Below are 25646 nucleotides of genomic sequence, written 5' to 3' on the forward strand. Positions count from 1 at the left end.
AGGGGGGTAAAGTTGGGGAAGGGAAGGTAGGTGGGAGGGGAAGGGGTAGGGTTGTTTGTAGTTAAGGGGCGTTTGAAGTGGGGAACGAGCCTATATAGATTGAGATGGAAGTTTGATCTGGACTGCACTGGTGGCGGGGGGGAGGGGGAACTCTAATAGGCCATGGGAGACCTTAAAGTAATCACGTGGAATGTCAGGGGACTCAATAGTTCCCTAAAGAGGAACAAGGTCATGTTGTACCTGCGTAGGCAAAAGATGGATGTTGCACTGTTGCAGGAGACTCACCTGACGCGAGAAAAGATGGAGATGGTGGCTAAGAAATGGAAAGGGGTTGTGGCGGGCTCGTCATATTCTGCTTATGCTAGAGGAGTGCTCACCTGGGTGGCGCTGCATGTCCCGTTTCAGCTGTTGCAGGAAAGGGCGGAGACAGATGGGAGGATGGTCATAATAAAAGGACTGGTAGAGAATAGGGAAATAAGCTTTGTAAATACATACGCCCCCAATCAAAACTCGGTGGCATATTTCAGAACCTTGTGTACTAGCCTAAGCATATATGGGGACTGCTGTGATCTGGGGTGGGGACATTAACTGTGTATTAAATCCCATGGTGGACAGATTAGATGGGAAGATGGATAGACCCGCCCCAGCTGCCAAGCATTGCAGACATTGCTAGACGACTTTGGTCTGGAAGATGTGTGGAGGATGAGACACCCCCAAGAAAGGCAATACTCGCACTATTCCGCCCCGCAGCAGTTGCATACGAGGCTGGACTATGTCTTTGCCACGTCAGAGGTAATTACAGAGAGCACACAGGTGGAATATAAAGCGAGGGTCCTCTCGGACCACTCGCCTCTGATCCTCGGATGGCAATACTGCCCCCCCCAAGAGCAAGGATTCCGACATGGCGCCTCCAGGCAGAAGCTTTCAGGGATCCCTTCTTTAGGGAGGACATGAGGGAGGAGATTATAGCCTACTTCGAGATGAATACTGGTAGTGTGGACTCAGCGGGTATGCTATGGGAGGCCTTCAAGGTTGTGATGAGAGGCATGGCCATTGCTAAATCTAAAGGCCTACAGGGTGGCATCTTGGCTGACCTACAAGAAACAGAAAAGGAACTGGAAAAGGCATTAGGAGGAGGAAGTAACATGGAGGGAGACATGGAGCTGATACTTAAACTGCAGCAGAAATGCACGGGGCACTGGGAAAGACTATGTAACCTCAACTATAAAAAATGTATAGAGAGACAGTATGCAGGAGGGGATAAAACAGGAAGGCTTTTGGCATGGTTGTACAAGAGCGAAACCCCCAGGCTCACGATTAGAACAATAGAAAGAGAAGATGGCAGTGTAGCTGATACCCAAAAGGGAGTCAATCAGGAGTTTGTGGATTATTATAGGTTACTATATGAGGATGAGGGGGGGAAATAGTCATGGGACCATTATAGAAACACCTGAGGACATAGGACTGCCAAAAATAAGCGCTGAGGAAAGAGAGGAGCTGGACGCACCGATTACTTTGGAGGAGTTAGCAGAGGTGGTGAGGCAGCTGCCCACTAGTAAGACCCTGGGGGCCGACGGATTCCCAATTGAATTTGATAAAGTATATAAAGAAGTGCTTCCCCCAATGTTAGAAATGCTAAATGAATTGTTTGAGCTGGGACGGCTGCCAGAGTCACTCAGAGAAGCGATTATAATACTGCTTCCTAAGCCCAATAAGCCTGGGCATAGCTGTGGTTCCTACAGACCTTTGTCGATGTTGAACCAAGAAAGCAATATATTGACGGCTGTCTTGGCAAACTGACTGTGGAGAGTTATTGGCAAACTAATTCACCCCGACCAGACAGGCTATGTCCCGAACAGGAATCTAACTCATAATCCTAGACGTCTCCAATGGGTTGTTGAACTGGGGAGGGAGGACGAGAGTGAAATGGCTATTGTGTCCTTGCAGTAAAGGCTTTTGATTCGGTCAAGTGGCCATGGCTGCTAGCGGCCCAGGCAGGCTATGGAATGGGGCCTGGATATATACAGTGGGCAAAGATGGTATATAGTGAACCATTGGCCAGAATTGGAACAGGAACAGTGATATCTTAAAGATGGCAACTTCGCAGAGGCACCAGACAGGGATGCCCATGGTCTCCAATGCTCTAAATACTAGCCCTGGAACCCCTGGCAATATACCTCAAACAACAATACGATACTATAGGCATCGTGGTGGGTGGAGAACGACATTTGATCTCTTTATATGCGGACGATTTGCTACTGTACCTGAGGCACCCAGAGGAAAATCTCCAGTACATCTTGGAAGTGATGGAAAGATATGCGGGTTTGTCTGGTATAGCGGTGAATCCTCAAAAATCTAGCATTTTCCCGTTAGGCGGTTATAGAGGGATCCCTGTGGGACAGTTACCGGTGTTACAAATACCATGGGCGGTGAGTACTTTCCGTTATCTGGGGATAGACGTGTACCATACAGTGGAAGAGGAATATAGGCACAACACGGAGATAGCTGTTAAGAAAATCGGAAAGTGTATGAAATTCTGGATGAAGTTGCCCCTAGCAATGATGGGACGTGGGGCAATGCTAAAGATGGTGGTCTTGCCTAGGCTACTGCACTATTTTGGGAATATACCATATCTGATACCTAAGAAGTTTTTCACTAAATTGAACAGTATGTGTAGGGATTTCCTGTGGCATGGCACGCGAAATAGAGTGGCACTATGGAAGTTGCAGAACTTTTATGAAAAAGGGGGCATAAAACTGCCTAATTTTGAGGTCTACTATGTGACAAGCCAACTGCAGTATGTCGCCAAATGGCTCTCGGATGAAGTGACCCCTGAATCCAGGTTGGTTGGACATGATTGTGCCCCATTTTACTTACGAGAGATAATCTGGCTGTCTGAGACAGAATTGGAAGGGCGTCCCAAGATGATGACACTTGGGTGAAAGATATGGCGCCGAGCATGCCAGATGATGGAGAACCCATTCCCGTGCTCCCCGCAGTTACCACTAGTTGCACTGACGGGGAGATAAGCAGCTGAGGATGATAATCAGGAACCACTGGGAATCGGTTGGGCTAGTGACTATGGGAGATATTTGGCGAGAGGGTACCATTGTAGATTTTGGAGCACTGGGAGAAGAAGTGGGATTACACACAGGCCAATATATTACGTATCACAGAATGGTGCAGAGAATTAGAAGAAAGTGGCCCGAAACGGTACTGGAAGAAGAATCAGATGCTACCATAGATAAAATATGACATAGCGGAAGGGGGGCACGAGACCTCTAGATTGTACGAGATGTCTAAGGTTGGGAAGGACTTAACGCAATTACGGCTGGACTGGGAAGCGGAAGTAGGGGCCCTGATAGAGGACGGGATGTGGGAACGAGCCCTGGGCTACCATAAGAAGGTGTCAAGGAATGCGAGATTAAAACAGATACAACTATATATTACGCATAGAGCATGTATGACACCTCAGAAGATATCTAGGTTTGCAAATGCAGGACGATGAGCATGTCCCAAGTGCGACGAGGAAAAAGCTGCCATGGTGCACATGTTTTGGTCATGCCCGGTTATTGAGCTATTCTGGGGTGAAGTAGCACAGAAACTGGTGGTGAAAGGGGTCATGATTATTATAGATACAGTCTGGGCCTGCTTGCTGGGGGGGTACCCCAGATCACAGAAACTAAAGCATGTTAGTAAATTGAAAGACCTAGCATAAGTGCTCGCAAAAAAGGAGGATTGCCATGGGATGGATGGAAGACATGTCACAGACCCCGGGTGGAGGTTTGGTGGAATGAGTTGCAGAAATGGGCAGAAACGGAAACAATGGTATGGCAAGAGGCGAGCAATGTAGGGGGAGAGGAGGAGGCGGGAACCCTGATGGCCTGGAAATCACTAATGGCAGACTTGTTTGGATCAATACAAGATCTGACAGAACCTGCGGATAAGGAGACCCTGCCATGTGATGCAGGATCAGAGTGTGAGAAGGAATAGGCTCGTGATGGGGGGGGGGGGTGGGATAAGGGGAGCAGTGACTGAAATTAAGAAATGTACTAATGCGCTGTTGATATATGCACTGCATGTTTGGTTTGTATTGATTTTGTTTGAATAAATCAATAAAAAAAATGTTTTAAAAAAAGTATTCAGCAGAAACTAAATAGCGGGTTTTTGGCCGAATACTTACTCGAAGCTGAAGATCGGTACCCCCCTTGTCCCAGGGGTTGCAAGTCCATTTTGTCATACGCTATTAGTATGACTTCTCTAATTCACCTGCCAATAGTCACTGCAGATGCTTTTCTGCCCCACTCCCTGCCTGCCAGAGGTCACAAACGGGTCATCAGTTCTTTGATTCTGTGCATCTCAAATATTCTAGGATTATCCTCTTTACATCCAGGCCATGCCAGGCTCTTTCGTTCTGCAAAGCTGGGTTTAGGGAGGTATGGTCGGAGGTGGGCAGAGCACAAACTCCTGTGATGTGTGGCATTTGGACACCAGTTTAGGAAGAAATGCCAGGTAATTCTTCAGAGCAATCACATCATACCTAATCTATTGGAATGGAGGTCTGCATAGCAGAGCACCAATCTCTTAGCTAATGTAATAGCAATGAGGAAGGGAACCCTTGGGTCCGCAAACTCAAATCCAGTAATTCGAGAGGTTCATGTGCAGCTTTTTGTAGCATCTCGAGGATGGAGGAAGTCTTGGGGAGGAGCCCTAGAGACAACCATATGTCTACAGATTGGTAAGACTTTTATGGAGTTTTAACACAAGATTATCCTCCTCGGCCATAGAGGAACAGTGTTGCCCAAATTATTTAATCACGGGCGAATGTGCCCATAGGGACGAAGCCACTAAGCCCTTTATAGCAACCTCCTGGGAAATGTCAGGAAGCCCACACTCCAGAGGCGGAAGATTGTTTCGCCCACAAAAGGCACAACATTGGCCCAGTCTCGATCATATGCTCTCAGAGCGGAAGCCCTCCTGGCCCCTTAAACTGTTACCGCCACATGAGGAGACGATCCTACTCGCTGTAGATCAACCATAAAACTTCCACACCAACTATTGAATTGAGCGGTAATTGATGTGGTCTCCCAGTGGCATTTCAGAATGGAAGGCAATTTGTGGATTAACTACTTTGGGAATTAACTACTTCGGTTCTGTCCGCACCTTCATCAGGGGAGTAAACCATCCTTGCCTTGGCAAAATGGGACCAACATTATCACTGTAACCCTGCTGTCCTGATCTCTTCCTCAACACACTGTATCAGGAGGAAAGGCCTATAATAGTGTCTGGGGCCATTCTGACATTGCATCCAAGCCGCTGTTGTGTGGAACCTGGAGATGAATGTGCTGGTTTAAGCATTCCAAGGGGGAGCCGGACCGGTCTATCCACGGAGTCCCGAACCTCTGACCATCTCCCCAAAGAGCTAGATCAGTAATGGCATTTCCTGCTGCGTCTGTCTGCACTCACGTTTTCCACTCCCCTGATGGGAACTGCCTACAGGGACACTTAAGTTCCTTTCTGCCCATAGACCGATCTGTCACTAGGGCACGCAAAGCAGCGACTTTGGTCCCACCATGATGATTTATGTAGGAAAGGGCTGTGGAATTGTCTGTCCTCACCATAAAGATCCGTAAGGACCTTATATTGCTGCCCGTTCCTTCCAATTGGATGATCTGTTGAGATATAGCTGTGTCCAGTGCTCTAGATAAGATTTTGAAGCTGGAGTATTTTACTCCCTATTTTGTAAAGTTGGGAGTAAACTGATGCTTTAGAGTAAAAATGTAAGTCCCATTCGTAATGAGAGTATTTTCTTAGTGAGTACAAATGTTTTAACAGTAAAACGGAAATGTTTTTGTAATGCATATTACTTTGTACCTAGTTATCCATGCAAATTAAAAGATGCATTTTTTTTACCTCTTCAGATCAGACCGTATTAATAGCAGTTTCTTCCTGTGTGCGCTGCATGTACTACTATTCCAGATATATACATGGAGCTGTGAAAGCAGGGTGAAAAGCATCTTATGTGTTTCCTATTTTTTGCTGGGAGCATTTTTCCTCCCTATTTTTAGGGTGTAAAAGTGCCCGATACACCCCTTACCTGTAGGACTGGCTGTACCCATTTTTCCAGATGAACTAGGCTGCCCCTCCAATGGGGGTTACTGGCGTATGTTATAAGAATTATCTTTTTTTGACTGGGTCAAACTTACTCCCTGAGGTTTGATAGTGACCCCCACCACTTTTAGATCTTTCCTTTTATATTGGTTATCAGGATGCTTTGTTCGAAGAGTTGGGAAGTTGGATCCCAACAACTGAGAAAGTAATTTATCAGGGGCCTCGTGTGTAGTTACGCCTATAAGACTCCTAAAATGCAGGAGGTCATGTGACCCTGAAGTCTCAGAAATTCTCTTGCCGTCACCCTACCCTTTCTCAACACAACCGTCACTAGATGTTGTAACCGGATTGCTATGTCTAGAGGAAGATGGCCTCTTCCCTCCACTATGCAGAACTGTGCTCCTGTGAAAACTGTAGGTCCCTGGATGGGATTAGATGATATTTGCCCCATTGATCAGAAACCCCTGATCATTCAATGCTAGGCAAACCCTTTGCACGTGTCTCATTGTCCTCCTCCTTGAAGCTGCTTTGACCATCCAATTGTCCAGGTACAGGAAGACCTCCATCTCTTCAGGTGGAGCACTGCCACTAGGGGAACCAGAAGCTTGATAAAGATTCTGGAGGCTGACGTCAGTCTAAATGGCAGGACTCTGAACTGGAAGTGGTTCAGTTCCACTGCGAACTCAGAAACCTCTGCTGGATCATGAACATGGGGATGCGTTATTGGGTAGTATGCACCCTATTGGAGATCTATCGACGCCAACCAGTCCCCCCCCATCCCCCAGACTGCTGGAATGATCTTTTGTAGTGTGTCCATCTTGAAGGGGCGTGTTCTGGCAAACTTGTTTAGAGCCTTCAAGTCAGTTATCAGATGGAACATGCAGTTGGGTTTCGGAACCATAAATACCCTTGAATAGAAGCAGTGTCCCCTCTGTGGCTTTGGGACCTTGGCAGCTTCCTTTGCTCCTGAATTGCTAATAATATGGCAGCCCTCTTTATCTTGTTTGCTGGTATTGTGCCCAAACTGGTCGAGAGTCCTGAGGAAGGGTTGAGAATTCGATTTGGTATCCCAAGCAAATCGGTTTCTTGGCCCAGGCGTCTGAGGCCAACTTGTCCCACACCTTGAAAAAATAGTACCAGTCTGCCAAATGCAGTTGTCAATGCTACTGACTTTCGGGAGGTTACCTCGTCTTCCTAAAGGTCAGCTGAAACGTAGATATTTTTTTTTTCTGCCCTACTTTAGACTCCTGGATTTTCTTGAGGTTCTTATCCTGCAGATCACAATCTGGAGGAACTTATCTTTCGTAATTTATCCTTGTGTTTATTGGGCTAAAATACTCTGCATACCTTGTCCTCCAACTTGTCCCCAAATCACTTAGCAGCTTTGGAAAGGGAGCTTCATCAATGTTGATTTCTGAGACCCTTCTCGTTTCCAGTCTCGGACATGTACATGATGACATCCAAAGGTGGTGAAACCCATCACCATGGCAGTGGGCCTCACTCAGTCGTAAAACGGGTCTCGACATAAACTCCACCTGTTCCTGCTTGTCTGACAAGTGTAGTGGCACCATCAGATCCGTCTTCCATAGCCGCCTTCAGTTTTCTGGAGCATATCTCTGCAGCATATGACCCATAACTATTTGCCCTCGTGGCTAAATGGGATCCTGTGTAAGACTTCAAGGCACTATCCACTTTTTTATCTACGGAGTCTGACATCAGCCTCCTCCTGCTTGCATAAAGGACATAACCACCATGCTTCTCATCAAATTCAATGACTATTGGAAGCTTCTCTTTTCTTTTAAGGGTGCATAACGTAGCCATGAATCTGGGCTTGGGGTGTGTTCTAAGTCTTTACAATCTTACGGGAAGGGATTTTTCATGTTCTGGTTTGTCGGGAGGCCTGCTTTGGGTATATACTTGTACTGCCTTGTCTTAGGGTCATTTGGTATGGCAGCCTGTGGAGACATTTCCCTGTAGCTAGGAGAGGAATTCCCTGTAGCTAGGAGAGGAAGGGGATGAAGAAGTTCTTCCAATATTTCTGTGAGGAGGTCATTCAATACATTCTTGGAGACCTTGAGTCCTATATTCAATATTCTGTGACTTGATTTTTTTCCCCAAGTCTGCTTCAGTCTCCTCCAGATCATTCCGCTTCTTAGTCCTCTTGCTTAAACTAGCAACCCTTTGTCAAAGAAGCGTTCCTAGATAGCTTTTCTTCCTCGCTTTATTGTTCCCTGCATGGAAGACCTATCCAATATGTGTCTGTGCTGGAAAAGCAACACTCCTAACACCAGGAGGGAGGGGTAGCCTCCTGCCTGCTTACCAGACACCCCCTGACCTCCCTTACCTGTCACCCAGTTACATGCACTCAACCTGTCCCGGGATTTTTTCGTGAGGTGTGTTGTCCGATCCTTCCGTCCCACGGCGGACCCTTGTGGCATTCGTGCTACCCCAGGTGCAGCGATATTTCATTTCTGGATCACGCTTGGACCTCTACTGAATGCCCCCAACAGGTAATCGGTAGGCATCCTCCAGCCACCTCTTTTACTGAGCTCCAAATGTTAAGATATTAGTTGAGAGACAAGAGCCGTTCTCCCTCCATGCCCCCACAGGAAGGAAATCTGGGATACAAGGCTTTCTAATTCCTACAAAGGAAAAAGAAAAAACTGATGGTGATGGGTTAAAGGGGAGGTTATATCTCCCGGGGAGGGGCGAAGCTAGGAGGAGGGAGGGTTGAGTTCCTGGAGTAGAGGCAGGCCTCATGGGTCATTACTGTGACGAGGAAGAGGGAACTTGAGCTAATGGTTGTAATATGAAGTCTCCTAGAGTGAGATAGTAATTAAATGCAGACACTATCAGTATAACACAGCGGATGATTTTTTGTTTGTTTTTTTCTTCTGAAGTGGTTATCGTATTTATTTGGGCTCTTTGAAACAGTATTTTCTTATTGTATAAGCGCCTAACGAGCAAACAATAAATATTTTAGAAATACCATAAAGAATATTATCCTTCCATTTGGGCAAGCTATTCTGCTATATGCGAACTAAATTTCATAGGTTTATGAAAATGTACTGTTCTTTAAGAGAACCTTATTTTCATATTTTCCCATTTGCTAGCAATTAGAATAGTATTGAACCTTGACAGTAATATAGCTTAGTGAGTTAGCTAGCTTCAGAGATCTGCATGTAACTTGCAGTCAGAGGTGTGAAATCCCAGATGTACAGACTTAGCACATCAACCTTTTCAAGTCCGTATATTGTGTTGGTAATGTTAATTTTTTGTAAATCTTGGAAGTCCGAAGGAATCATAATGAAGCATTACATGAAAAATTGATTGTGCTTTTTTTTGGGGGTGTTTATTTTTTTGGTAAGTGTTCTGAAATTTGGTCCCCTGCCCAAATTAGTTGGAATGAAACAAATACACAGGTCAACTACGCACTCCACGCAGTTATACAGGCTACTGTTGACCATGCAGAGATACTTGGAACACTCCCCCCACGTTGACGTTCCAACCCCATAATATCTGTTGTGTTCGTTTGAAGCAACCAATATTAACTGTTATCTGTTATAATAATTTTTTGTAGTTTATATAGGAGGTATTTTCTGTTCTCTGCACGTTTCCATCTTAAGACTAGCCTAAATGTTAAAAAATGTCTTATCGGCTCATCCAGTTCTGCTCCAGGATAATAGGCATGGATCACAGTAAACGGGAAATCGGAATGCACAGAAAAAATATATAAATGCCATGCCCTTTAGTGATTTTCCTGCCTATGTGGAGTACGTAATATAAATGGTTAATGCAACACACTTTGTCCTCAGATTTCGCTGGAGCATGAAATTTTGTTGCATCCCCGATACTTCGGGCCCAACCTGCTCAACACAGTGAAACAGAAGCTCTTTACAGAGGTGGAGGGAACCTGCACGGGCAAGTGAGTGACATGCGTGGGAAACTGCATGGGTGAATAGTGCCTGTAGGAGGAAGTGAAAACCAGGGTGGTGGTAGTGATAGAAAGTTTAAGGGGGGGAATGGTGGTTCTGCTTGAGCCGACATTTGTTGTTGTTGCCGACTTACACTTTTACCCAATTTGTCCACTTTTATTTACAGCAAAATGCGGGTCTGAGTCTGCCCCACCCCTGCACACCCTTTATATCCTCCACTCCCACATATACCATACCCCAATTTACCATCTGAATTTTGTGGCAAACACAATCTGGTGTGCAGGCAGGCAAAAGTGGGCTAGACCAATGGGTGGGGGTGACAGTAGTTCCCACTGAGCAGAGGTCTAGAGTAAAGTAAGAACAGAGATATGTTGAGGGAATTGGAATGTGGGGCATGGAGAAGTCTGTATTTGGAGGTAAGGCTAGGATTTTGAGGTTCGGGGGGGGAGGCTGGTTGCGCATGCTTGGTTTGAGTGTCTTATTCTGACTAAGCCTTGTCTTCCAGGTACGGTTTTGTCATTGCAGTTACCACCATCGATAACATCGGGGCTGGGGTAATACAGCCAGGACGTGGATTCGTGCTCTATCCTGTCAAGTACAAGGCTATCGTCTTTCGCCCATTCAAAGGCGAGGTTGTGGATGCCGTAGTCACCCAAGTTAATAAGGTACATTATTTGTAGCATCTGTGTTATCACACTGTGGGTGGTGGAATTGATCTCCTGTTTTAAGACTGCATGGATGAGGCAATCTGGGTTCAGAATTACAGAGCGCCAGCACTACATGTTAGCGACTTGACTACTACTACCAACAATTAGGCACATTCTCAGAACAGAAAGCAACAGTGCTTAAACATAGGCTTGTTACTTCCTGCGCTGCTATGTTAGTCCAGAAGCATCATCGGTGCATGCCACGCGGAGCTCTACCGTTTTTTTCTGATCGATGTTGGAAAAAAGCTTCATTTTTGGTAATTACTGAACACAACAAATAAACATGTTAAAAACAAAAATACCACTTGTTTTTAAAATTAAAATGTATTTTCGCTTGCCTAAAAATGTGCAAGTTGACAATGAGGACTACTTCCTTTTTTCTACTGAAAACCTTTACTACCAACTTCCAAAAGGAGTGAGAACAATACCACCTCAGAATGTTGGCACCCAATGCTGGACCCTGAAAAGCATCATCTGTTCTTTCAGTGTCATTGTAGAGCAGATTTTGTAATCTCAGGAATGCAAGGATCTCCTAAGAATGGTTGCCCTCCCCTTTGTGCTGTAACCTTTCTCTAATATCCCAGACATACGCCTCTGTTTGCGCAGACATTTCCCAATGACCGGCATAGGTATGTAGCCAACTTGATACACCTTGAACCTTTAAAAAAAAATATGTATTCATATTTATTTTACTCAATGCAATTTTACTTTTTAAAGTTTTGGCCAGAAACAGTATTTTGTAAACAAAAGGGTGCACTTATTCTGCAACAGCAGAATGCACACCGAGGTGTTGCGACAATAACGCCCACGGCTGCTTCCCCCGACCATACCGAATTTAAGGCAAGCCCCTATTTTCCATTTCATCGGCTGGGATAGGAGAGGGAAGAGGATGCATCACTTTCCTCTATAGATCAACAAAGGAGACTTTGTTGTACTGTTACTGACTTCAATGGTCGAGTGGGAGGGGATGTAGCTAGCTCTAGAAAAGTCCCATCCTGGAATTAGTATTCTGTATTTATCACTGTTTTCTGCTTGGTTTACAGACCCTTTTTGCCAGATTAGCCTTATGCATCTTTGTGTTTGCTTCATGGCCGACCTAGGCCCGGTACTGTCGGGGTGCACTCTGTAACCTGTTTTCATTGTGGGAGTTGTCTCTTGAAGCTTGCTTTGTTTGCTCACTGAGTGGCGGGGGCTTTTTTCTACTTTTTTTTTTAAAACTACTTTATTCATTTTATATATTGTAAAATACATTAAACTAAAACCCCCTATCCATAAATAATACAATACATTGAAAACAAGAGATACTTCTCCCCCACCCCTTTAAATACAAACCTAAATCTAGAAGCTAAACAGAGGAATGAATTCAAGAGGATGGAGAGAAAAAAATAAATTATTCACGCCACCCATAACCCTTTTACCACCCTGAAAGCAAAATGTAATTTCCAATACATTGTCAGATATACTTTCATGTTATGAACAATAACGTAATTACATTTAAATATTAAGAAATAAAAAAATTACTTATCTTAATATCCACCATATCTTTATCTTAACCAGATTAAGCGGGGTCCAAATTCAGGAAACCACCCCATATCTTATCAAACAGTGGCTCTTTTTTCTGCAAGGACATCGAAACTCTTTCAATTTAAAAAATTGAGTACATTTCCTCCATCCATGGCTCCGTTTTTGGGAACACAGCCGATTTCCAATCATGTAGAATTATCTTTTTTTTTGCAGCCAATGAACCCTTCAAAATCCATGTTACTTAATCTGTATCCTCTCCCAGGATCAAGGTTTCAAAATTAAATTCCTTTTCGTCAATCAAAATTCTATTCATCACCTCAGTAATTCCTTTCCAAAATTCTCTTACTTTGGAGCACTCCCAAAACATATGCTCTAGAGTGCCTCATGTATGACCACGTCCCCAACGTGCATCCGTTAAACTCTAGCCTTGTTTGTTCATACGGTCTGGAGTCCAAAATACTCTGTTCCATAGTTTTACTTGCCACACTATTTAATGACTTTCTCGGGATGTTTTTATACAGAGCCTCCCATCAATGGTGAGTCATTTTGTCTTCTATGCACTGAGACCAGGACCCCAAGATCTTTTCGTTCCCTTCTGAGTTTTTGCTTAATAGAGTATACTTTTTGGATGCCATATATTCTTGGCTACTTATTTTATGCATATTTTTATTGTACTTATCTTAATAGTAACAAATCTGAAGAATCCAGTGTTGGGAAGTTCACTGAATTTCTTAGCTTCCAGTACTTCCCATAGGTGCATTCATTTAATTAAAACTTCCTTTTCAGGTCTTGAAATGATTGCCACTTTCCTCCTTCAAATGGGTCATCAATCTTTCTTACTCCTGCCAGAAACCAATTTGGGCAAAAAATTACTTTATTCTTAATTTTAATTGTTGGATTTAATCATATTGAGGATTAATTCATTAGGCCTGGGTTTAGATTTAGTGACATGGCCATGGCTCTCCAGGTTGATCTCAGAAAGTCAGTCAAAGCCAACCTATTTCCCCAGTCTTGTGGTTGATAAGACCGCCAAAGTGTTAAGCGGGCCCACCATGCTTGCTTCAGCAATGGCCCACTCATCCAGATTTTCAGCAATGAACGGTAGAAAGTGTCTGATCGTGAATGTCTGATCATATCTGCCAAAATTTGCAATATTTAATCACCCTCTTTCATTTTGCAATTTCCATAGCTTTAACCTAGGTTTCTTCCTTTCCCATAGCAACAATTGGATTAGACTATCCAGTTTTTCAGCACTGATTTCTTGGCAGGAAGCGGGATCATACTCGTAGCATAAGTTATTTTTGGAGTTATCATCTTGATGGATTCACTTTGGCCCCCAATGATGGCTTAAGGAATTCCCATTTCTCAAATTCTGCTGATATGTTTTATCTATTGTTAATTTCAAGTTTTAATCCATCAAATCCCTGATATCTCTTGTAAGCCATATACCTAGATACTTCATCTTTTCAGGGCACCATCTGAAGCTGTAATTTCTTAACAGCAATCCGCTAGTCACATGTGTACAAGGCAAAGCCTCACACTAAGCCAAGTTTATTTTATAATTTGAAATTGAACCGAACATTTCAATCGGGTCCATCAATGCAGGAATAGATGTCAAATCCTGAACAACTAACAGAAGATTATCGACATAAAGCCATAGCTGTTGTTATTCCATAAACGTTAATTCCGGAGATTTCGTATCGGATTGCCACTGTCAATGGTTAAGTTGAAAGCACAAAAAGCATGGGGGACAATGGACAACCCTGGTGAGTTCCACGCTGCAACTCAAATTTGGAAGATATTCTCCTATTAGTAGTCCCCTCTGCCATAGGGTTTTTATAAAGCAATTTTACCCAGGGCCAAAATTCATTTTCTCCATTGTCTGTCCCATCGAACCCGGTCAAGGCCTTTTCTACATCTAGAGATAACGCAACTGATTACATTCAATTTACTTGATTCTGTTAAGGTTAGCAAATGTTTCTGCATATTTGATGCCGAAACTCTTCCTTTTATAAATCCTTCCTGATTTGAGTGTATCATCTTCGACAGTACCTTCTCTATTCTACTTGTTAGAATTTTAGATAGTATTTTGCAATCCGAGTTGGTCTGTAATTACCCAGATCCACAGGTGGTCTCCCTGGTTTTAGAATTAAAGATATTGTCATGCCTAAGTGTGGGTGGCAGACTTCCTTTGACCGTACAATGTGATAATGTATCCCAAAGTAAACCAAGAACCTCTTCCGGCATTGCTCTGTAAAATTCCGCCGGCAAGCCATCTTGTCCCGGACACTTTCCTGTATTCAAATGCCATATTGCTTTCCTAATCTCATCTAATGATATTGCATTTTCTAAATTCTTTTCCCCCCTCCGTATGACTTTCTATAGGCTGATGTGATAAAATGTGTCTATCTGATCTATGTCAACCATCTGGGACTCACTGTATAGGCTTTCATAAAAGCCCCTAAATTCATCATTAATTTCTCGAGGATCATATGTCCCTCCCCCTTTTTCCCTCTTTATCGCACAGATCGTTCTGTTCGCCTCTCTGACGAGGCGCCAACAAACAACCACATTTCTCTCCTGCCTCATAATGTGCATCATGACTTAAAAGGTGCACATTCAATTTTATTCAAGTCATATTTCATCTTCAATAACGTCAATTTTTTTCCCTTATCTGCTGAACCCATTACCTCTCTCAAATTCTTTAACAGATGTACTCAGAGCCATCAGTTCTGTCTCCCTTTTTTCCTCTAATCCCAGAAAGTCTCATGAGCACCCCTCACATGATGCATTTGAAACTCTGACACTGTCATTTCCACCTCTCCATTCAAATTATCCTTAATGTACTCTACAGCCTCCATCGCCAGATTCTCCCTTAATTCCTCATCTTTCAATACTGTTGTATTCATTCTACAAACATGTGTTTTGCTTGCAGAATAATCAAGTGCGAGTTGCATCATAACGGGAGCATGATCTGAAATAACGATACTTTCTATTTCGCAGCTCTTACACATTTTGAGTCACTAATCCTGAGGTCAAGAGGTTGTCTATTCTTGAATATATTTTATGCACCCCCTGTCGGGTGTTCCAATCTCCAAAGATCTAATAAGCCAAAGTCCTGCATTAGTAGTCCTTATCTTTTTTCCGACCATCTCTGAGTTTATGGCTACTCCGGTCAAGAGCAGGATCCCCAACCAAATTGAAATTGCCCCCCACTAGAACATTTTTACCACCTGTATCTAGTAGATGACATCCAAACCTGCTTAAAAAAGGTCCACTATTAACATTCGGTGCATAAATATTACACTGAAACAACATTCGCCCCTCTATCTGTTTTGGAGCTTAATATTGTGCTAGGAAGATTTTTCTTAAACAGAATTATTACACCTCTTGAATATGAGGAGTGGAACACCTGTCCTACCCACCCTCTAGCCAAATTATCTGCCTCTTTATCTGTTAAATGAGTCTCGTGTAACATAACGTCTGTCTTAAAATGTTTTAAATGCAAAAGTATCTTTTTCCTCTTTATGGAATTATTTATCCCATTTACGTTCCAAGATGCAATATTCAAAGAATCTGTACAAATCGTCGTGGTAACAGCCATTTCATTTGAATTGTCCCCTATATTCCCTAAACAGAGTGGTACTAAGGTAAAAAGCTCCAAAAATAATACCAAATAAACTCTGAACTACAAAATAAAAACAACTTAACTTTAAAAACATGCTCCAACTCAGAGCTGTTGCTGAGTGTGAGTGCAGTTTTCAAAAATGTACTCTAATAACCCCATAAGCATTCCCCTCCCTATATCCTTAACCATTGTTTGAAGGCTCATTTGCTTCATAAGTTAATTCCATTGCTTACTATCTTGTCCCTAATAATACATTCCCATTGGACTGAACCAAATTATATATTAAAATCACACAGACCCCTTTCCAATAGTATTCCTATCCCTTCTTATCCTCGATGCTGAGTTGTGATTGCTTATGAGTCCCATTTCCGCATTAGAATCAGCATTCTGCCCAAATTCCCCTCATTTCCAATTTGGGGGAATGAGATTGTTAAATTTGATCTGGTTGTGTGTTTTAGGGGCATCTTCCTTCTATTTGTTATTACCTCTTAGCCCCCCTTCAAACTCTTCTACCACCTGAACTATCATGCCAGACTAGCACCCGAATTGCTGTCTTCTCCTTCTTCATATTGTTTTTAACTTTGCTTACACATTTTTATATTCCCGATATGGGATGGAGTCTCTTAACACTTTTGTTTCCTCAAGTTTATCTAATGGAAAACTGCCGCAATAGATGAGGACTGTTTACACTTGCCTTATTGGGAGGACTTCCATTTGGCGAGGGCCTTTTGTGATTCCAGTCAAGCACAGCAGCATATACCTCTAGGGTGGCTAAATCGGATACCTCATATAGAGTAGTTAGCAGATTCCTGTAGTCATTTAGTGTTCTGTGAATGGGAGCGGGATAAGGATGTGGCCAGAAATGGCTTTTAGGTGGCGTTGGAGAGTGAAGGCCACAGTTGACGCAACCATCTATGGCCATTTTGTGAATGCTGTCTGGGATTTAAATCCTGTTCTGAGAGCCAGAGGAGGTGTATAGCAAAGCCTGAGACTAGGGGAGGAGTCCTCTAGTGCTGTCTGTTCCCTTGCGCATTCTATCGCTGCTCTGTTAATTATAACATAACTTTTCTTTTTTTGAGGAACGTAATATATGAACCGTAATCGGTCAACATGCAACATACAGTTTTAATGAAGAGACAAAAGTAGGAAAAAAACAGAACCTGTACAGTGCATTTCGAACTGCGAATAGTCCTTCATCAGGGTGTCCAGTGATCATGTCGCTGTGAAAATGGCTGCCAGTTGGCAACATTTCCCTAAAAATGCACCCTGCAGACAATCCAACACTTTTTCCAAATATTCTAGCATTGGAGGTACCACCCATTTAGGGACTAGGACTCCGTTCCCATGAGGAATTTCCTCAGGCTGCATATATTGTGGCCTACATGAAATGTTTCGATATTCCAAATCCGTATCAGGACTACGACGAATAAACCACAATAATGGAGTATCCGTACTGGGACAAAGAAACTCCTAATAGCTATGGTACTCTTATGGAAACAAATCATGTCTCTTTAAAGCAGAAGGTCCCATCCATTGAGACCTGTGCGTGGATAAAGCTGTACATTTGAGAGGGACACAAGATGAAAGAAAGTACAATGTACTCAAGCAAGGGAATAGGGGGATGATGCGTCAGGCCTGACGGAGAAGGAAATCAGGAAGCCTGCGAGTTTCAAACTCATCTAGCATCACAGAACCTTGCGCCAGACTTGCAGTGTACCCAAAACGAGAGAAAGTGCAAGGCCAGGAGCCCAATAAGAACGGTGGTGGTTAGACCACAAAAGGGAGTTTGTGGTGGACCAAGGGTCCAAACAACTATGGGTGTCCAGTTATGCAAGAGGGGACCGGGACACCGCGATTGAGATACTGACTGGAAAGCACAATGAGAGAGACGCCAGAGAGAAGGTGTCAGTTTGAAGAAAAAAGGGCCGTCACGGAAGAAGGCTCCCGAAGATGTTCTCCTGTCAAAGCGAACGTAACTGGGAGAACGGGGAGCCTGAGAGGACCGATGGGAATCATTATATTGCACAGTTAACTTGTCCCAGTAGCAAATATGAAAACGAGTTAAGCGTGAACCAGAGACTATTCAAATATTCTGGAAAAAGAACTGTGGAACAAGTGAATAATGAGAGAAGAGAAAATAAGATAAAAATACCCTGGGGGGAAAAAGGGGAAGTAATTAGACACATTATACAAAGTAAATGGTATTGAAGAGAAATCCAGCAATGGCACATAATCTACTGAAAATAAGCCTTTGAATCTCACTGCAAGTAAAGTACAACAAAGATCAGAGAGCTGCAACCAAGAAAGGCAAATTTATAAGAGATTGCAGAGAAGGATCTCCAAAGTGGAGAGAAAATCCATTAACCCACTTCCAATTAAGGAACCACAGAGCTTAATCCAAGAAGTCGCAATAAACTATTTGCAGATTATGTAGTAAAAAGAGCCCAAGAACCCAACCAAGGAAGTGAAGAATTCTGATCCAAGAAGTCAAGACAGACTGCTGGTATTAGACTACCCTCAGGAGAAGAGTCATTCTCCTGACTTTAGTTAGTTTTTTCCTAGTGATAGGGTCAGTAAGAATAGTTTTGGACAGCAGACTTATTCCTTTTGGACATTGCATGACTGACGAGCACCTTAGTTAATAACATAGTTAGGGAACACCCATAGTGTAAGATAAAGACTGGCGTTATCCTTTATTTTAATAAAACACTTAGGGCCTCATCACGAGTCTGGCGGTAACCCTAAAATACGGCGGTAGCGCTATTACTGCTGCATTTAAGGGTCCGCCAGATCATGGCTTTGGCGGATCCGAGCTGGGGGGAAATCCGCTGCAAAATTGCCAATTTTCAGTATGATTGATAGCGCAAATTTTCCCCATTGGGCCCAATGGGGGAATGAGGAATTCCCAAATGGGCCCAATGGGGAATGGGCAATAACCCTTCCGCCAAACCCGTGATCCGGCGCTAATAGTGCCGGGGGGTTTGGCGGTAGGGCTATTAGCGCCGGCGCTAATAGCACCGGCGTTACCGCCCAAATCGTGATGAGGCCCTTAGTATCATGCCCTCAGTGAGTCTGTCCTTCTTCTTACTCGCCACAGTGGGCAAAACCTAACTTGCCAGTGAGCTGAAAAGTTGTGAAAAACCTGTTTGTTAGAGCTATATACAGAGGTATGAAATTCACAGGAACAAACTTGTATTGGATATACAGGGAGGTCGTGTAGTTCTTACTTTGACAGCAGCCGCCATCCTTCTCTCGGGTGAGTGAGGGAGGCAAAAATGGCAGCAAGCTGGCGCTGTGAAAAATAAATACAGGAAAGCCTGCGGTGAACCAAGCACCAGCGTTGTGACGTCATACGATGGGCCTAGTGACACCACATTCGTGTTTAGTGTTGTGGATAAATCAGTTTAATAAAATATGAAAAGTGATGTGTAAAAATATATTAACAAAATGAAAACCAAGTAAGAGATGTTTGTGTCTGACTATTTAAATACCCAGGTGTGCCAACCAGCAGACAGGCCGGTACTACTGTTCCGTTCAAAGAGTAACTGTGTCAAAAGAATACCGTAGTTGCAAAAGCTGCGAAAGGACAAAAGAAATGGGTGCGTAGGACGGAATATTCCTCCATATATGATCGCCATGTCAAGTGGTTTATGTACATTGGTGTCATCAAAATTCTTAGTACCAACATATGGACAACATTTTTTACAGTTGTGCATAATCATTGTCCTGAGGTGTTGACCACATACATCCTATTAGATGTGCCTGTGGAGGCTGCTACCCAATCTAAACATCTTGACATGGATTAAAAAAAAAAACTTGTGAGCATTCCTATTGTAAATACGACACAAACCGTGTCATACAATATTGTGAATGCAAAATAATGCCAGTGTTGGTACAAGCTAAATGAAATGAGTGAACTCCTGTTCTTGGTTCGTCCCATCGGGGTATAATGAGTCCAACAAATCTATTCAAAGAGTCTTTGTCGCGAGGCACATTTGATGTCCACATGTGATCCTTTGTCATCCAAGACTTCCAAAATCTGGAGTTTCATCTGTGTAATGCTATCTTGATTAATGAAAGTGTCTTGCTGTTGGTGAACGTGTGTTGTTAGTGCTCACGTTCGACCGATGCTCATTCCACAGCATCTTTGTTTTCCGACTGGTGTAGCCAACATAATAAATTCCACATTTTGGAGTTGAATGTTGGAGAAAGAGCTTCTTGCTTTTTCTTGGGGGAGGGAGGTGAATTATGTTACCCGTAGTTGCATTATTACAATTGGCACAGTTCAAGCAAGGGAATGTCCCTGTAGGGTTTTTATGACTGGTTTCACCTACTCTTACAGCATCTTTCCGTACTAGTAGATCTTTAGGGTTATTACTATGTTGATAAGAAAATACTTGATAGTCGTTTAATAGATTGTGTTTACTGTGCTTCCTGAGTATCTCCCAGTTCTTTAGTATGGACTTTTTGATTTTATTACTTTGTATAGAGAATTCTGGATAGAAATACTTGAGCTGGTGATTCACATTTTGTCAACATGTGTCTAGCTTTAGTGAGGATTCTGTTTCTAGCCCTTTCTAACTCTTCCCTGTGGTAGCCTCTTGTCTAGAATTTAAGCACTTTCTCCAGTTGTTTAGTGCTCTCTTCCATATTACTGACAGTGCGTTTCACACTGTTGGCTGTAGGGTAGGCTTCTCAACATTGCTGGGGGATGGAAACTCGTCCTGTGTAACATTGTTTTGGTCTGTAGTTTTACGGAAAATATTAGTAATAAAGCTTCCCTGCTCTGGTGTCACTTGTAAATCTAGGAAATGTATTCATGGATTTCTTACAGTAATGTGAACTTTATTCGTTTGTCTATCTGATTGACGCACTTGTTCTAATTACATCAATGTCTCTTTGGCACCTCTCCATACTCCAAACACTTAATCTTTGTACCTTCCCCAAAATAGTATATACTTGTGCCACACAGGACTTGAAGCAATTTGCGTAGGAAAAGTTCCTGAATTATCTGATGTAAACATCAGTAGAAGGCTAATACATTCTTTAGATGCTGATTTTGTCTTGTTGTATAAGTAGCATTCTACTTCTTATAAACCCAAAGAGTGGGGAATTGTGGTGTACAAGTTCTTCACTTCTATAGTGAATATGATGTCAAAATTGCCCATATCAATCTCACTCAATTTGTTTTAAAAAAGTAGCTTTTTCTTTTCAACTTTGATTTTTATTGAACATTTTCCATTAGGCAGTACAAAGTGTTACAAAAAACAGCAGCAACAACAACAAACCCTTTTTTATCAAGTCAGCGGGCGGGATACCTAACAAATTCTCACACCGACCAGGTCCTTGATCACACTCAAGACTTCGCCCAGTAAACCTGAACAGACGGACACTCCCACCACATATGGTACCACGTTCCTCGGAGTCCACACTCCCTTGGACAGAACGGGGAGGATCCCGCAAACATTTTGGAGAGCCTCACAGAGGGCAGGTGCCAAAAGGGAAGAATTTTAAAGTTGTGTTCTGTTCCTTCTCTGACGTGTACAGGGAGCCAGCGAGCATCAACTTGTAAACTTTCCCCCAGGTTTAGTCCGTTATTTCTGCCCCAACCCATGTCTCCCAGCATTGTCTAAAATTCTGCCGGCTGCTACCCAATAGTGGTTTAATGCGGGAGGACCTCATGCGGAGGGACTCCCCCACCCCACCCCCCCAAGGACAGGCGATCACCTGGGGTACAGCCCATTGAGTATTGTTACTTCCCAACATTCCCTAGCCTGTCTCACTGTTGAGAACCATTTTATTGAAAGTAAACCTATGTATTTTTATAACACAGGAGATCAAGCCAAAAGTACTAAGACGAAGAAGAGCACAGGAGACATGAAGGTTATTGATTGTGCTAGTACTGGTAGAAAGTGGCCCCAAGGAGGCATGAAGATTAAGTTGGCAACAGAAACAAAGGACTTTACGATCCACCAGGGCAGGACTGGCAGCATTGTGTAAGTATAGATGATGGACCAACAAACCTGTCAAACCCAGCCGGGAGAGGCAGCATGTGCCGAAACCAGCAGGAGGTTCAAACATTGTGGGCAGGCGAGAGTTGGAGAAGAGCGGAGGACGCCGGCGAAGCACGGAAGGAGTTCCCCGTGGGTCCAGCTGATGCAGACCCGAACGTGAAGCAGGAGAGAAGAGCCGAGCAACATACCATAGCGCTTAGCCGCTGTGGTGCTGTGTAAACTGGAGAGAGAAGCCCGGTGCATCAGAGAGAACCCCAGTCCCAGGAGGTCCCAGTGGTGTGCTGAAATCCCAGAGAAGGTAATGGGAGGTGCGAGAGACCCAGAGAGGACACTGGGGTTAAGATCAACTGGTGGGGAACCCTAACACTTGTATATCCAGCATCTCAAGAGTTTCCTTGTTGCAGTGGCAACAATAAGCCCACTGACAAACAGAAGACTGGTCTGGGACCCCAACAAAAGGGAACTGAGCAAACGAGGAGAACCTCCTCGTCGTAGTGGCGGCACGAAACCTAGTGATCAACAAAGAAGAATTTGGGAGCAGTGTGGAAAAGGGTACATCAAGCTGAGGATTGTGAGAAAGAACTTTCTAGAAACCAGGGGAAGGGAGACACCCCCCCCCCTCTCCCCTGGCCTTGTTGTGTACTCTGCCAAGCAATACGAGGAGTCCATCTCCTGGTCCAAAACTGAGAGTTGGGCTAGAGATGCCGGAGGAAGGGAGTCATCCCCCTGGTTTTATTGTAAACTGTATAGATGTACACCAGGAGAAAGGAGCCATTCTCCTGGATGGCGAATTGTAGAAAGACTGTGTGAAACCTGCAGGCCAGAGGAAAGGAGTCCTTCCCCTGGCATTCTTGTGGCAAGAGAACATTCTTTTGAACACTATCCAAGAACAGGAGAAGGGCGACATTCTCCTGAGGAACTAGAACAGAAGGTATGCAAATTCCTCTGGGACACCTATGACTACCTAAATGAGGAAGTCTCCGCATATATAGATGGATATAAATAATTTGGCACCAATAAAATCAACAGACAGTAGCTCCTCTGTTTCTGCTTCAGAAAGTCATCGCACTGATTTAGTCAGGACGCAATCATCCAGCAGCACAGTGAGGGTAACTGAAAAGACTGACACTTCACATACATAATCTGCAACTACATGTGCTTTTTTAGACAACCGCAAGAAAAAGAACAAGGCGGGGGCAGAGGAAACCCACGGATGCAAACACAAATCCAACAGAGGAGAACTTAGTTGTTAGCATCTCTGATAGAATTTAAGAGTCCCAAGGAAGTGCAAACCCTCCAAAAAGGCCTCAATTTTGAGATGAAAGTAATGTTTACCCAACACTCCCCAAGACAGCCATACTGTGGAGCCAAAGTTGAAGGGGACAGACATGATCAGAGTGCAAAATACTGCCCCAAAATGCAAAAAGAGAAGCCAAGGTAGCAAAACACAAATATTTTATGTGAAAACCATATGCAGGTGTGAGCAAAAGAGGTGATCTAAGCAAAGGTTTCAGAAAAGTAGAGCAAAGTCCATGGGTAGATCCAAGAGATTAGATACACAATATGCAGGTATCCAGTTGTGTAGTGTTCATAGTATCTTTGGATAGAAGTAACATCACTAGCAACACCTCAGCTTCACTGAGGGTATTGGGAGGTTTTCCTTAAGCTCTGTAGTCAGGGTTTTTATATTAGTCTTCCTCGCTTAGTTGCCAATCATTCCTTTTTTAAGTTTCACCAGTTTTTCTAAATGGCAATGTGGCAGAGCAGCCCAAGCTTAACTTTTACGGGGTGAGTGTGAGTAGTTCACCAGAACAGTGCACGCGTTGTTACAAATATAGAGTTAGACTGTTCACACACTATTTCTATAAAAATAATATCTTTGTATAGGAAAAGACAAAAGATAAAACGCAGCACTAACGGGCGGTCAACTGTACAAAACAAATAGCAACACTGTATCGAGTATGTAGCACATTTTCAAGTGTTCTCAAAGGTTCAATATGTTTTTCCGAAGAGAAAATGCAGATACAGAAAAGTACAAATATCTTTCCTATTTAGGGCAGTAAAGAGGTTTCAAGAGGCAATAGCTCTATGGCTTTGTGGAAAAGTTACCTTCTGTAAAAATGTACAGTGCAGTGGTTTCTGGAGTTGAAGCCGCAGATGAACTTTGGTGAAGAAGAGGGAACCCAGATGGGGATCCAGCCGAAGGGAGGGCTCGCCAACAGCACCAGGTATATGGAGAGCAGTTTTGTGGATTTGCGGGGCAGAGGATGGGGTTGGCTTGAGAAGATTCACCCATGGAGATACACGTATGTGTCCTCCAAGGAAGGAGGACTGGGGGGAGAGGTTGGCGGTGTGGTTGCAGCACAAAAGGTAGCACAAGGCACAGGAGCTTTCCAGGTGGGAGTGATGTAATGACACTTGCCTCATGTTCTGGGATGAAGAAACTCTGGTGCGAATGACAGTCTTCAGGGTCCCGGCAGCAAAAGGGCTCCCACTTCTGAGTTCGGCGATGCAGACCTGGTCCGGAACTTCACGTCGACTGGCGTATGTGAATGGAATGCCTTCTGCGAGTGTGTAAAAGCATGACCTTTTTTAATTTTAAAATATTATTTTTTTCTACTTAAATTTTATTGAACAACGTCGGATAAAAATAAATATAATAAATCACAAGAAATAAGATCAAATTCAAGTCCCCACCCCTGCCTGTGAACAACCAGGCCATGTGGATTTTGGAAAACACTTCTGTGGGACCATACATCGTAGGTAGGTTGACAAATAGGGTTCACTGGTTGCCATAAGAACAATGTGGGTGTTAATGGTTTGTGAGGGGGCAATAGAATGAGTCATTTACGGGTGGGAATCCTTAGTCGCATAGTACCACAGTCTTCATGAAGGAGCACCACTGTCCATTCCTGTACAAATGCGCTCATTGTATCATGGGTCAGCGCTGTTAGTTTCTCATATGTGAAAATGGTGCAGAGTTTGGCAAGCCACTCCGCTTTGGTGGGGACTGAACTATTCTTCCACTTCTGAGCCAGAGAAAGTCTCGGAGCCCTCAACATGGCCTGGACCACCTTGGGAGTACTACTTGCTCCTGAGTCGGGGTAGGGGGTGCCAAACAAGAGTTTGATAGGGTGTAAGGGGAGAGAGAGGCCCATTATATCCTTGATCCGCAGTACCATTAGCTCCTCCGGAGCGATTCTCGGGGGACCCCCGATGATATGCAACCTTCATGAATCGGTGTCGCCTACATTTGTTTTGTGCAGGCCTGGGGCATTTCCCATTGACCAATCACGGGTGGCCTTCGTTTTATCCTACCTGAGTGGAAGTGCAGCAGATTAGTCGGTGCCGTTTATCAGCCGGGATGATCCCCTGTTACAGGACTTTGCTGGGTTTCAACAGGAGTTAGAAAAGCTCTTTGCCCGACGCCACCATGGACAGGCTCTAGACAATGAACTCTTGTCCCTTCCTCAAGGGAGTCAGGATCTGCTGGCATACATCGCCACCTTCAATAGACTGGTGGTTGAGGCAGATTGGCCAGAGGACAAACAGACTACCTTGTTCCACCGGGGTCTGCAAGGGGAGTTAAAGGACGTTTTGGCCCAAGTGGTGGACCCACCCCGGGATTGCGCCGAGTTCATTAGCTTGGTGGTGCAGCTGGATCGGCGCCTGCAAGATGGGAAAAACAATCGTAGTAAACTGGATTCACGCCCCTTATTTGTGCGAC

At 43.8% G+C, this 25646-nt stretch overlaps 1 protein-coding gene across 1 annotated transcript in view; it reads left to right on the forward strand.

Moving 5' to 3' along the window:
* Positions 1-25646, forward strand: part of POLR2G (RNA polymerase II subunit G) — an 82076-nt gene that overhangs the window by 17352 nt on the left and 39078 nt on the right. The window contains exons 2-3 of the mRNA XM_069645214.1: positions 9927-10036; positions 10552-10711. Coding sequence (XP_069501315.1) covers positions 9927-10036; positions 10552-10711 — 270 coding nt within the window. The remainder of the gene's footprint in view (positions 1-9926; positions 10037-10551; positions 10712-25646) is intronic.

Source organism: Ambystoma mexicanum, chromosome 2p (assembly GCF_040938575.1).
Source record: "Ambystoma mexicanum isolate Mex_15411 chromosome 2p, UKY_AmexF1_1, whole genome shotgun sequence".
Classification (NCBI taxonomy): Eukaryota; Metazoa; Chordata; class Amphibia; order Caudata; family Ambystomatidae; genus Ambystoma; species Ambystoma mexicanum.